Below are 13,791 nucleotides of genomic sequence, written 5' to 3' on the forward strand. Positions count from 1 at the left end.
AAAATCACATTATTCGATCAAATAACAGATACTATATATACAAATCACTTTTTTATAAACTGTTAATTTTCTAACTGTCTATTTTTTTTTAGACAAAAGTGATTCAAAATCATAATATCCGTTATCCGATCAATATGATTATTTACAGAAATAATATATTTAACAAATTTCAAAATATAAACAGTTTGAATTATATAAAAGAGACCCAAAAATAGACCAAATTAAACCGAATTGTCCCAAATCTAAACTGTGAATTGGAGACAGTCCAAACACAAATAAAAAATTTGGCATACCATAATTTCTTTTGGAGTGATCAAATTTGAATGTCAATTTAGCCTTTAAGTTTTCCCCAAAAAAAGTGACATCAATTTTTAAAAAAACCCAAAATAAAAAATTTGACATACCATAATTTCTTTTAGAGTGATCAAATTTGAATGTCAATTTAGCCTTGAAGTTTTCCCCCAAAAAAAATGACATAAAAAAAATGACAAAAATTTGACATACCACAAGGGTAGATACTAATAAACATTAAACCAGTTTTACCATTAAAACCATAATTTCTATAATCACAAATATATAATTAACAACCATGCTGGGACCCCAACACCCCCAGCTCTACGTGAGCTGTACTTGCAAGACTTCAACAAAAAAAATATATATATATATTTGACCAATCAGACTCCACTGAGATCTTCGAAATTATCCCGTGAGGGGCTGATGCATTTCCCTATAATTAAACCTAAAACAAGCCAAAAAAATAATTACAATTCGTCATTCCAAATCCTCATCACAATTGGTAATTTCAAGGGGCCTAGATGGAGAAGAATCTAATAATGTTCGAGAACTTGATGGGGCTAGTGATGGTAACGACAAGAATGATAGTGGTGAAGAATTTGGAGACGACAATAGTGATAGGGATAGTGATAGTGATGGTGATAATAATGGCGGCAAAGATGGAGGTGTGATTGATTGTTGTGATGGTGATGATGAGAGATAAGACGGCTCTGGTGAATTTCTGTGGTTGATCATTCTATCTTCCCTCCCCACCTGATCATCACCAAACATGGAACCTTTCAAACGTTTCACATCTGATAATTTTACCGGTTTTAGTATGAAATCCTCTGCACCTTCCTCCAAACACCTGTCATCCAAACAGCACACAACTTTACAAACATAATAACACAAATTTCCTGAAAGATATGACTTGTTTGGTACTGTTTTTAATTTTTAATTTATATTTACAAAAACAGTTTGTATTTTCAAAAATTTTAAAAATTATCATAAAAACTTGTTTGATAATTTTTTTAATTTATAAATGATTATCTCAGTTTATAAATTAAAAAAAAAACGTAAACTCATTTTTTGAGTTTACGTTTTCAATTTTCAATTTTTTTTTCAAATAATTTTTTTTCAATTATTCTTTTTTTCAGTTAATTTTTTTTAATTAATTTTCTTAATTAATTTTTTTTTCAATTATAATGTGTGTGATCCCATTGTCATAAATAATAAAAATAATATAAATATTTTAAGCCTGAACAAACATATTTTTTAGTTTATGTTTTTAAAATTTTTTAAATATTTTGTTCAAACCAAACACGTTTATAATTTATATTTTTTTAAAAATAAACAAAAATCAATTTATAAATTTTTTATAAATATAAATCAAAAAAATAAACGTTACCAAACTCTATCATAATATTTTCAATTTCTGTAATTATTGATTGAAGAAATTCTGAGCCAAGAAAAAAAAATTCAAACTACAGCTTCGGCCTATTTGTACATGTGGGTAAAATGTCAACTTCTCGATTTATTTATTTATTTATTAATTACATCACTTCTTTATTTTTCACACATTTTTTTGAAAAATCAAAAAAAAAATTAAAAAATTAACTTTTAATTTACATCCAAAATAACCCTTCCTATGTTTAGGTGAAAAATATAAATAACATTTGATTTACTTTTCAAAACTCAATTATATTTTTAAATCATAATTTAGATCAAAACTCATAAATAAATAAAATTTTAAAATACAAATTAAAATTATTTTCAAAATCAAAACTCCTCTTACTCTTCTTCTTCTATTATTATTATTATTATTATTATTCAATCTAGGAGTTCAAAAAAAAAATCAATCAATCAATCAATCACTTTTTCTCTCTAATCTCCCCTCTTACATTCTCTCACATCAATTAATTAAAAAAAATCATCTCAAAACTACTTTCAAAACTTTAAAAACTGAATAAAAAGTCAATTTTTTAACTTTTTAATTTTTTTACACAAAAAACCAACTTTTTTAGCCAAAAAATAACAAAAAGTTAAAAAAATCAAAAAATCAATTTTTTATCAACTTTTTAAAACAACACTCATAATCAAACAAATTTTCTCTTTTTCAAATTGTAATTCAAAAACTTAAAATTCAAAATATAATTCTACATCCAACTAGGCCAAACAGACCCATATATATATTTTTGAAATTTGGTACAATAAAAAAAAATAAATGATCAATATTTTTCATAATCAACGCAACAAATATAATTAAGTAAAAAAATATATTTTTACTTTTAAAAGACAGAAAATATTTAAATTCTTACAAATATTGTTACATTTGAGTGTTTTGAAAAATTGACAAAAAATTAATTTTAAATTTTTTTGGCTTTTTTGTAATTTTTTTGAGAGAGCTTGGTGAAAAGTCTAAAAATTAATTTTTTATCAAATTCCCAAATTGCTCCATTGCCACCGCAACTCTCACCTCCACCATCGTACCATCATCTCCACAGCCACTACCATCATCACTGCCGTGGCTCTCATTGCCACCACTCCCATAACCAAAAATATAAAATGATTTTTCTAAAAAATATATTTTTATAAAAAAAATTCATAAGAAATATTTTCTGTTTTTCTGTCTAAACAAACGGTATCCGATTCATATAGGTTTGCAAGGCTCTCTTTGATTAAATTAGCATACCAAAATTCAAAATTCTCGGGTATGTATAAAATTCTCTCTAAAAATATTTTGTGATTAGAATTAGTGATTCATATATGTACCTGTCGATCCTTGCCAAAACGTTTTCGGATGACATGATCACAACTGGTATTTCTCTGAAAGAAGACGATCCCTGCACATGATGAGAAAATGAAAAAACCAATGAGCTAACCATTTTCAATATCTATTTTCATTGCAAATTCTTCATGCTTTTTTCAAAAATTGTGAAACATATTGAGATTGAGCTAACCTTAATTCTTTTAAGCAAATCGTAACCAGTCATCCCAGGCATACAATAGTCTGTGATTATCAGATCCACCTTCAAATCAAAATCAACTGAGCTCTTATCCTCATCTAATCCTAAAAATTGCAGAGCTCTCCTTCCACTATCCACTGCTGTTACTGTAACAATTCAATTCAACAACACTTCATTCACATATACATACATATGTATATATATATATATAGAGAGAGAGAGAATTGATTTGTATTGAATTGTACCTTTGCAGGAGGTGATTTTGAGCAATCGTTCAATGACTTTTCGATCGACGAGGCTATCATCAACGGCAAGAACATGAACTTCATGAGAATCGGAAGGCGATACATCGTCGTCGAAGCTTTCTCCGATCATGTCCGACGATCTCTTCCGCCGCGAAACAGCACCGGTTCTGATCATCTCTCCGATCCGAATCTCTTAACCTTTACCAAAAAAATTGATTGCAAATTGATCGAAAATCTGACTACTCCGTGATTATATATGCAGAAGCTGTCTGTATGCTAAATGCATGTTGTCTCTTTCAAACAGGTCTCTTTCTCTCTCTATATATAACAATTACAAAAAGCTCTCTCTCTCTCTCTCTCTCTAAGAAATGTGAAGAATCTTATGATATTATTTTATAATCTTTTTAAGGATTCTCAAATCAATTTTGGTGTGATCTCCATTACTCCATATCCACCACCACCCCCTGATGTACGTGCTTTGACTTGTTGGAAACTTTCGCTATATCGCTCCTCGACTCTTTCTACTAAAAAGAAAGTGCCAGGCTTGTCTCCAATACATTTTGGTCAGGTTTGTTTGTACCGATTAGATTAATATCTTCATGATTAATAATTTTAAGATTACGAATCTGTTGGATTATGTATCTTATCTTAACTAAAAGTTAAATTTAAAATAATTAATCCGTACTTCAATTATTTAATTAAATATCGGATTAATAATTTTATTAGACTATTAGTCTAATCCTAAGCTCATGTCCACCTAAACAAACATGGCTTTTGTGGATTGTACGGTATTGTTAGACTTATAGGATACATCACGTATCTTGTTTTGATAATTTAAATTGTTCAATATGTTGAGTTTATTGAGTAATTTATTCTTGTAAAAAATTAATTTGATTAGATATCGATAGCTATTTAATCGGATTAAAATTTTGTTAATAATTTATTTTAAAAATTATATTACTGTCGAGAGAAATCTGACATGATCAAATAATTATCAATATTCAATTAATGTAATCTTTTTATAAAAATAAAATATTTAACGAATTTTATATATAAAATAATTTAAATTATTAAAACAGGACCGTGATGGACAACCACAAATTCAATAACATGTTTTAATCCAATCTCAAATTAAAAGGAACCCTGACTCAAAAAAAAATGATACGAATTGTGAGATATTGGTACGGTGGTAAAAACAAATCATACTATGGTAATTTTTTAAATGCAATGTTAAGTACCAATAATATATTATTCGGATACGTGTATTATAAAAATTAAATTATTAAAATTGTTGTATAAATTTATTTTTTTATATTTATTTTTTAAATTTAATGATGTATAAGTAAAATGATTGATAGATAATTAGAAAAGATATGAGAGAGAATTATCTGAGGAATTGTTTAAGATATTATAAATAAGTGTACTTTTTGACTTTTTATGAAATATGACTTGGGTTTGAAGTGATGCAGTAGAGAAATGATATGACTTAAATAACATGATGAGAAGGATAGTGACTTTTGACTTTTTAATTTTTTTAGGAGATACTAAACCTAACCGTAGATATTTTAATAGATTGTTATATCATTAGGTTTGAAAGATAGATCTAAAATATAAATGAAATAATTATTTGATAATTAGATAATATTTTAATAAATTATCAATATAAGGTTAATTTAACTTTTGAAATAGAGTATAACTACAATTAAATTATTAAAATTTGAATTATGATCATTTTAATTAACACTCATTTAATATGGTTTCGGAAAATTTAAAGTCAAAGTTTAAATAAATTTTAAATGGCGTTAAGTTTTATAATTAAATTATAATTTATTACTATTTAATTCTACTCGATTGGTTTAACTGATGGGTTGAAATTGGATTGATGGTGGGCTGACAATGAATTGAGATCATTTTATCAGATTGGGTTCGAAAATAATTTTTTGAAGTTCTTAAATTTAAAAGGGTAAATTACACTGAAGTTTATATTTATTATAGTTGTCCTTCACATCTTTTGAAAATTACAACCATCCTCTGAAGTTTAAAATTTCATTACAGATTTTCTCCTTAGCAATTTAATTTTTTTAAATATCAATTTTGTCCTCGCTGGACAAATTACATTGACACCCCTCACATTTTAGAAATTGCAATCCCCTCTCTAAAGTTTAAAGTAGTATTACCAATTACCCCATCGGTTAGTATTAGTTGGAAAAAAAATTCATTGAAAAAAAAAATTAATTAGAAAAAAAATTATTTGAAAAAAAAAATTGTTAGTAAATTTTTTTAATTTTTATTTTAAAACCAACGTAAACTCATTTTTTTAATTTACGGTTTTTTGTCAAATTTACAAACTGAGACAACCATTTATAAACCAAAAAAATTATCAAATGACAGTTTTTAAAATTTTTGTAAATATAAATTGAAAACTGAAAACGAAATAGTTACCAAATAGGCCTCAGATGGTAAAAATATCGTAAAATTAACAAATAATTAAATAAGTTACCGACGCAAGAAATGACTTATCAAAAAAAAATTAGGTTATGTATGGTTTGATTTTAAGAATTTTTTTAAAAAAATTAAAAATTAATTTGTTTAAGAAATAAAAAATAAAAAACAATTATCATTTCAGGGTAAAAAATAATTGTCATTTTAACTTTTGGGCAAGTTATATACATACGTATGGCTGTTTCAATTTAATTTGTAAAAAATTATTTCTAACCACTCGAAAGATAAAAATTATATAAAAATGATAATTATTTTTTATTTTTATTTCTTAACCAAATTAATTTTTAATTTTTAAAATTTTTTTCTAAAAATCAAAACATACATAGCTTAAGAATCTTTTGATAAGTCATTTCTTACGTTGGTTACTTATTTAATTATTTGTTAATTTTACGACATTTTTACCATCTGAAACATATTTAATAACCATTTTGTTTTCAATTCTAATTTATATTTACAAAAATTTTAAAAACTGTCATAAAAACTTATTTGATAATTTTGGTTTATAAATGGTTGTTTCAATTTGTAAATTTGAAAAAAAAAACGTAAATTCAAAAAATTAGTTTACGTTGATTTTTAAACAGAAATTTAAAATTTTTATTGACAATTTTTTTTAAATATTTTTTTTTCAATTATTATTTTTTTCAATTAATTTTTTTTCCAACTAATACTAACCGATGGTGTAATTGATAATGCTACTTTAAACCTTAGGGAAATGATTGTAATTTCTAAAATGTGAGGGGTGTCAATGTGATTTACCCATGAGGGCAAATTTGGTATTTAAAAAAATTAAATTGCTGAGGGAAAAATCTGTAATGAAACTTCAAATCTCAGGGGGGAGATGTAATTTCCAAAAGGTAAGGGAGGTACTGTAATAAATATACACCTCAGAGGGTGTGAGTGTAATTTACCTAATTTAAAATAATGGGGTAATTTTAAATAATTAATTTTAGATTTTTATAATGTGTCACAACTTGAATGAAGATTCTATAAAATAAAAAGTCATGCTAACAATTCCCTAAGTGTATTTTCTTAAAATAAAAAGGGTAAATTACATTAACACCGTTGAAGTTTATATTTATTACAGTTCTCCCCTCACCTTTTGGAAATTATATTTCCCTCCCTGAGATTTATAGTTTCATTATGGATTCTCCCCTCAGCAATTTAATTTTTTTAAATACCAATTTTGCCCTCATGGGTAAATTATATTGACACCCCTCACATTTTAGAAATTACAACCCCCTCTCTAAGGTTTAAAGTGGTACTACCAATTGCCCCCTCGGTTAGTATTAGTTGGAAAAAAATTAATTGAAAAAAAATTTTGTTGGTAAAATTTTAAAATTTCTGTTTAAAAACCAATGTAAACTTATTTTTTGAATTTACGTTTTTTCCTCAAATTTACAAACTGAGACAACAATTTATAAACTAAAAAAAATATTAAACAAGTTTTTATGACAGTTTTTATATTTTTGTAAATATAAATTGAAAACTGAAAATGAAACGGTTATCAAACAGGCTTTAAATGGTAAAAATATCGTAAAATTAACAAATAATTAAATAAGTTACCAACGTAAGAAATGACTTATCAAAAGATTTTTAGACTATGTATGATTTGATTTTTAGAAATTTTTTTAAAAATTAAAAATTAATTTGGTTAGGAAATAAGAAATAAAAAATAATTATCATTTAAGGGTAAAAAATAATTATCATTTTCACTTTTGGGCAGGTTATATACATACATGTGTCTGTTTCAATTTCATTTGTAAAAAATTATTTCTAATCACTCGAAAGATAAAAAATTATATAAAAATGATAATTATTTTTTATTTTTTATTTCTTAACCAAATTAATTTTTAATTTTTTTTAAAAAAAATCTAAAAATCAAACCATACATAGCCTAAGAATATTTTAATAAATCATTTCTTACGTTGGTAACTTATTTAATTTTTTGTTAATTTTACGTTATTTTTATCATCTGAATCCTGTTTGGTAACTATTTTGTTTTTAGTTTTCAATTTATATTTACAAAAATTTTAAAACTTGTTTGATAATTTTTTTGTTTATAAATGGTTGTCTCAGTTTGTTAATTTGAGGAAAAAATATAAATTCAAAAAATAAGTTTACGTTGGTTATTAAACAAAAATTTTAAAATTTTACTAATATTTTTTTTTCAATTAATTTTTTTCCAACTAATACTAACCGAGGGGGCAATTGGTAATACTACTTTAAACTTTGGGGAGGGGATTGTAATTTTTAAAATATGAGGGGTGTCAATGTAATTTACCCAGTGAGGGCAAAATTGGTATTTAAAAAAATTAAATTGTTGAGGGGAGAATCTGTAATGAAACTTTAAATCTCAGGAGAGGAGATGTACTATCCAAAAAGTGAGGAGGAAAACTGTAATAAATATAAACCTCAAAGGGTGTGTTTGATTGGACGGACTGAATAAGGGGGGATTAGAATCCATCAGACTTGAGTCCTGAGACTGTGAATCCTCCGGACTATTTGGTTGGATTGGATATGTATCCTATGTTTGTTTTTTCATGGGATTAGTTGTCTGAAAATGACTATTTTTAGTGAATCCAATGCTTGGTTGGACGGATTGGATAGGATAAATGAACAAAATATTATTTTACCATTTTTCAATTGTTTACTAAGTAATAACAATATTAAACATATCTTTAATATTTTAATTATTTTTAGCTAGATTAAATAAAAATTTATTTTATTTTATTTTTTACACAATTAAATAAATTTATTTTTTTAAATAAATAAATAAAATATCAATAAAAATTTATATTATTTTTTTTAATTAAAATTTTAAATAAATTTGTTTTTAAAAATAATAATAATTAAACAATGAAATTAAATAAAACATCTATTAACATTTAAATAATGAAATTAAATAAAATATAAACAAAATTTAAAAATAAAACATCAATAAAATATCTATGAAAAATTATTTAAAAATAAATAAATAAAACATCAATAAAAAGTTAAATAAAATTATTGTATTTTTAAATTGAGACATTTAAATTTTATTAAATAAAATACATAATTAAATAGTAGAGGGTCAAAATGGTCATTTCACCACCTAATCCCAACAGTAAATAATCTTCCTAAAATTATCCCATACCCCTCAGGATAATATAATCCCCTATATGGGGGATAAGGAGTCCAACCGGACTCCATGTCCAGCGAAATAAAAAAAAATAAACATCAAATTAGATTTACTATGCAAATTACAATCTGTACAGTAAATAATCCCCTCCTTTATCCTCTCAATCAAACACACCCAAAGGGCATGTTTGATTGGAAGGATTAAAGTATGGGATTAGGATTGTTAATCCGTGGGCCCAACCATCCTATGTTTGTTTTGACATTTGGTTTAGGACTATTAATCCAATGGATAATTAATCCAACAAATTTGTAGGATAATTAGTAATGGGGTAGGGGTGGGATAGTTAATACCACACTAATTTGATAAGATTATTAATACCTCACTATTAGTATTGTGAATCAAACATGGCCAAAGAGTATTAGTGTGATTTACCCAAATATTAATTGACCCATGTGGTTCTAAAGAGTACAGCTCACCCTTTGAAGTTTGTAATAAATAGTTACTTTTATAATAAATCATAAATTTAATTAATAATTTTTAATGATATTATTATATTATTTAATTAATAATTTTATTTTTTTAATTAGACAAGAGAATATTTATGATGTTTTAAATTATATGAAATAATTAGTATTTTTAGAATGCATTTGTAATTTATCCAATTATTATTTAGACTGTGTTTAGTTTAAAAATTTGAAAAGAAGTTTAAAAATAAAAACAAATAAATAAATACATCTATATTTTACTTAATTTTGGCTATGTTTGGTATGAATTTTTTTTTTAGCCATAAAAAGATAAAGGCCTATTTTTGAAAAATAGTTAAAAGTTGACTTTTTGGTTTATTTTAGTTTTTTTTTAAAAAGCGTAAAAAATAGAGATGATATAAGTCAAAATGAGTTAAAAGTTGAAAGATGATTTTTCATCTTTCTAAAATAACCGAAAATAAACTAAAAAATTAATAAGACAAAATGTCGCATTCAAATCATAATCATTTCATTTTTTCTCTCATAAAAATAAAAAAAGTTAAAAATCAATCCCAAATAAAACTTTTTAATCCTAAATTAAAATAATTTAAAAAATAAAAATCAATTCACATCTCAAACGAAAATTTTATAAATATTTTTTCTTTTTTAATTTCTTTTCATTTATAAATCTCTCTAACACAGCTTAACCGGGAATTGATGATGACCCCTGAAATCTGAAGTTGAGAAATGAGGGATACGGTTTTTGGAACCGCCGGCATGGGAAAAGAGGTGAGTTTGGCGGTGGACATTAATAACTGCACAAGGTGGTCGGTGTTATCATATCTTTTAATAATGGATATTATTATGAGAATTTTTTTTTGGTATGGCTTCTGTCTAATTTGGGATTGGGTTGAACCGTATTGTTGGATTCGTGGAGATCCACCACGGATCCTGTTTTGATAATCTGAACCGTTCAATATATAGAACTCGCCGAGTACTATATGTCTGTAAAAAATCAGGTTGATCGAATATCGATAGTTATATGATCAAATCAGTTTCATATTAAAAAAAATTGGACGGTGAACAAATTAACAGTTGACAAAAAATTGTTTTGATCACATAGGTATCAATATCCGATCAACGTGATTGTTTATAGCCATATAGTACTCGACGATTTCTACACATTGTACGGTTCAGATTATCAAAACGGAACCCGTGGTGAGCCCCCACGGGCCCAACAGCATGGTCCAGTCCGATCGGACTGGACAGAAGCCATGCCCTTTTTTTTTATGTTAATAAAATATCACATGACACTATTTTTTTATCAATCATAAGCATATGAAAAATATTAGAGATTTTAAATTTTTTACCAAATAAATAATCAAATGTCTTACATAAATGTGAGATTTACAAAATTACAAACCCCACACTCATATAAGAAATTTGGTCATTTATTTTGTAGAAAACTTGGTATCCCTAGCATTACCCTAAATATATATGTCTTTGGAAAATGCTATGGACTTCAAATGAATTACCAAACCTCACATAGGTGTGAGACTCACACACTAAACTGGATAGGTCCGTACTGACAGCGGAGGAGTTGGAGGGGATAAGAAAGAAGTATCAAATTCCCTCGGAGATAGGGCTAAGAGTGCCCACATCCTAGGAAGGGGCGTCGGATGTGCAGCGTGGTAAGTTCAGCTTGTATAAGGAGGCATTGCGAGGAGGTGTGAGGTTACCTCTTCCCTAAGTGGTGGTGGATGTGTTGAACAAGTTAGAGGCGGTGCCATGGCAACTGATGCCAAATGCCTGGAAGATAGTAATGGCCTGCGCGAGTGCCTGGCTTCAGGCGACCGGAGGGGCAGCAATGACAGTAGAGGAGTTCTTCTCCTGTTACAAGGCCTCCGGTCAGCAGGAGTCTTGGGTCACTCTGCAAGCGGTGGCGGGGCGAGGGCTGGTGGCGTGTCTTCCATCGTCGGTAAAGGGGTGGAGATCGAGATGGTTTTTTGTAACGGCGAACGGTGGGGCGAGAGTTCGCGCAATGTGGAAGGTGCCCACTAAATCGATCGAGCCCAAGTTAGACAAGGCAGCGGAGGATCGAGTGAAGAGGGTGAGAGAATAGAGGGAAGAGAAGGGAGTGAGGTGGGATGAGCTGGTTCTGCCTTCAATATTGTTCGCCCTGAAATTGGGAACGCCACCATTGGGGGAGGACCCAACAAGGGAGGAGCTGGAGGCGTAAAGGAAAGCGGAGGAGGAGGAGGAGAGGAGACTGTCTGCCCAAGCGAACAAGTACAAGGAGACACAACTAGGGCCCGCTCCAAAGCCAGTGGCGAGAGAGCGAATCCAACCGCGCCCGAAGCCGTTGGAGGGGAAGGATCTGGGAGGCTTTGAGCGACGACTGCCCCCAGTGGATCCTCTAAAGGAGAGGAACAAAAAGGAAATTGAGGCTTTAAAGAAAAAGAAGAGAATGAGAGAGAGTGAGGGGGAGCCCGCCTTGAAGAGGAGAAGGAGGTGACGGTAGGGGAGACTTCTGAAGTGGGGTTGGGAGAATCAGCCAAGGGAGTGGAGAGTGGGGCGACTAGCCCTGAAGAGCGAGTGGAGGTTGGTGTGACTGACCTTGTGGAGGGGGTGGAGCAGCAACTTAAGGGGGCTCCTGCGCCCCAAGGAGAAGAGGATGGGGCCAGGTTGAAGACCGCTTTTTACCACGCCTTAGCTGTGTTTGAGCGGCTGGAAGAAGAAGGAAGAAAAGCCAAAAGCGCTGCAGATCGCCTCTTAGGAGTAGTGGAAGACGCAGCCATGCGCTCAATGGCCAGTTTTACTGAGGCAGAGCTGCTAAGGGGGTTGTGTTCTGCCCAAATAGAGGCGACCTCCTTAGCAGGGGCTCTTCCGAGAAAGACGGCGGCTGTTAAAGGCGAAATGTGGGAGTTAAAGGCAAAGTTGGAGGCGATGGAGGCCCAACTTGAAAGCTTAAGGAGGGAGACTACAGGGTGGCGAAAGGCTGCGTGAAGCGCGTGTGCAAGGGGGTTGGAAGAGGCGCAGAAGATGGGGGTATTGGCGGTGGTGCACAGCAATGTTGCCGATCGTGCCCATGCTGAGCTGCTCGTGGCCAAGTTGGAGCTGGAGGACGAGCGCCGCAAGGTTGTGTCGCTCGAGTTCCAGCTGGCTGGTGAGCAGAAGAAGCTGGAAGAGTCAAAGAAAGCCTATACCGTTGCCAACGAACGGTTTGAAGAGGCCATGACCAGCAATGAAAATTTGCACACTCAGTGGATCAAAGAGAATGAAGAAGCAGACCTGAAGATCACGAAGTTAGAGCGGGATCTGGCAGACGAGCGCGCCAAGGCAGCGGCAGAGAATGCGGGGTTGGAGAAGGAGTTAGAGGAGGAAAAGACCAAGGCAGCCTCTGAAAGGGCAGCATACCCCGACTTATGCGTCGCAACAGTAGAGCAGTTCAAGGGATCTGCTGACTTTCAGGTAGCTATCGATGCCGTGATCGCCAACAGCTTGGCGAGAGAAGGGTCTGGGGGGGCTGGCCCATCGGGGGCTACTGCTGGGAGCAGGAGTGAAGAAGAAGTGATCCAGAACTTCCAGCGGTCGGACTTCTATAAACATGAGATAGCTGAGTTCTGGGACAGCGGCTAGAAGATGTTTAAACGCAAAGCAGAAGAGCTGTTCTTAGACTTGGACCGCAGCAGTGTAAAGATTGATTAAGACGATGTGGCCCATACCCCCTTAGATGAGGGTGTTGAAGAAGAAGACCTCGTCTCAAGTGAAGAGGAATAATTGGTGTGAACAAAAGTTGTACTCAGAATGTTGGTTGTTTTGTTGTTGTTTTTTTTTTTTTTTGTCTTTGGAATTTCTGTAATAAACTTGTGTATAAGTCACTGCGAAGTTTAAAATGTAAGAAAACCTCAATGCAGAGTGAAGTTTAAAATGTAAGAAAATCTCAATGCAGAGTGAAGTTTAAAATGTAAGAAAACCGCAATGCAGAGTGAAGTTTAAAATGTAAGAAAACCGCAATGCAGAGTGAAGTTTAAAATGTAAGAAAACCTCAATGCAGAGTGAAGTTGTGAATCATGACCCAGCAAGGAGCCAGTCTGACTTGGAAAACGTTGGACCGGAATTTGACTAAGTATGGTAACTATGCCATGATCATAAAGTTGCAATAGTGGCCTTGGCCAATCTCTTCATTCGTGCTCAGTTCGAGTTGAGCCATGATGAAATCA

General features: G+C 30.6%; 1 protein-coding gene across 1 annotated transcript; it reads right to left on the minus strand.

The window, feature by feature from the left end:
* Positions 1-516: 516 nt before the first annotated feature.
* LOC114280284 (two-component response regulator ARR5) lies at positions 517-4,047 on the minus strand. The gene is made up of 4 exons (XM_082871355.1): positions 3,485-4,047; positions 3,234-3,385; positions 3,046-3,116; positions 517-1,141 (listed from the first exon to the last, which is right to left on the minus strand). Exons 1-4 carry the CDS (start codon positions 3,657-3,659, stop codon positions 772-774), a joined length of 768 nt encoding a protein of 255 aa, XP_082727481.1. The 5' UTR covers positions 3,660-4,047; the 3' UTR covers positions 517-771.
* Between the last annotated feature and the right edge of the window lie 9,744 nt (positions 4,048-13,791).

Source organism: Camellia sinensis, chromosome 5 (assembly GCF_055761805.1).
Source record: "Camellia sinensis isolate YWXY chromosome 5, ASM5576180v1, whole genome shotgun sequence".
In the NCBI taxonomy this organism is placed as follows: Eukaryota; Viridiplantae; Streptophyta; class Magnoliopsida; order Ericales; family Theaceae; genus Camellia; species Camellia sinensis.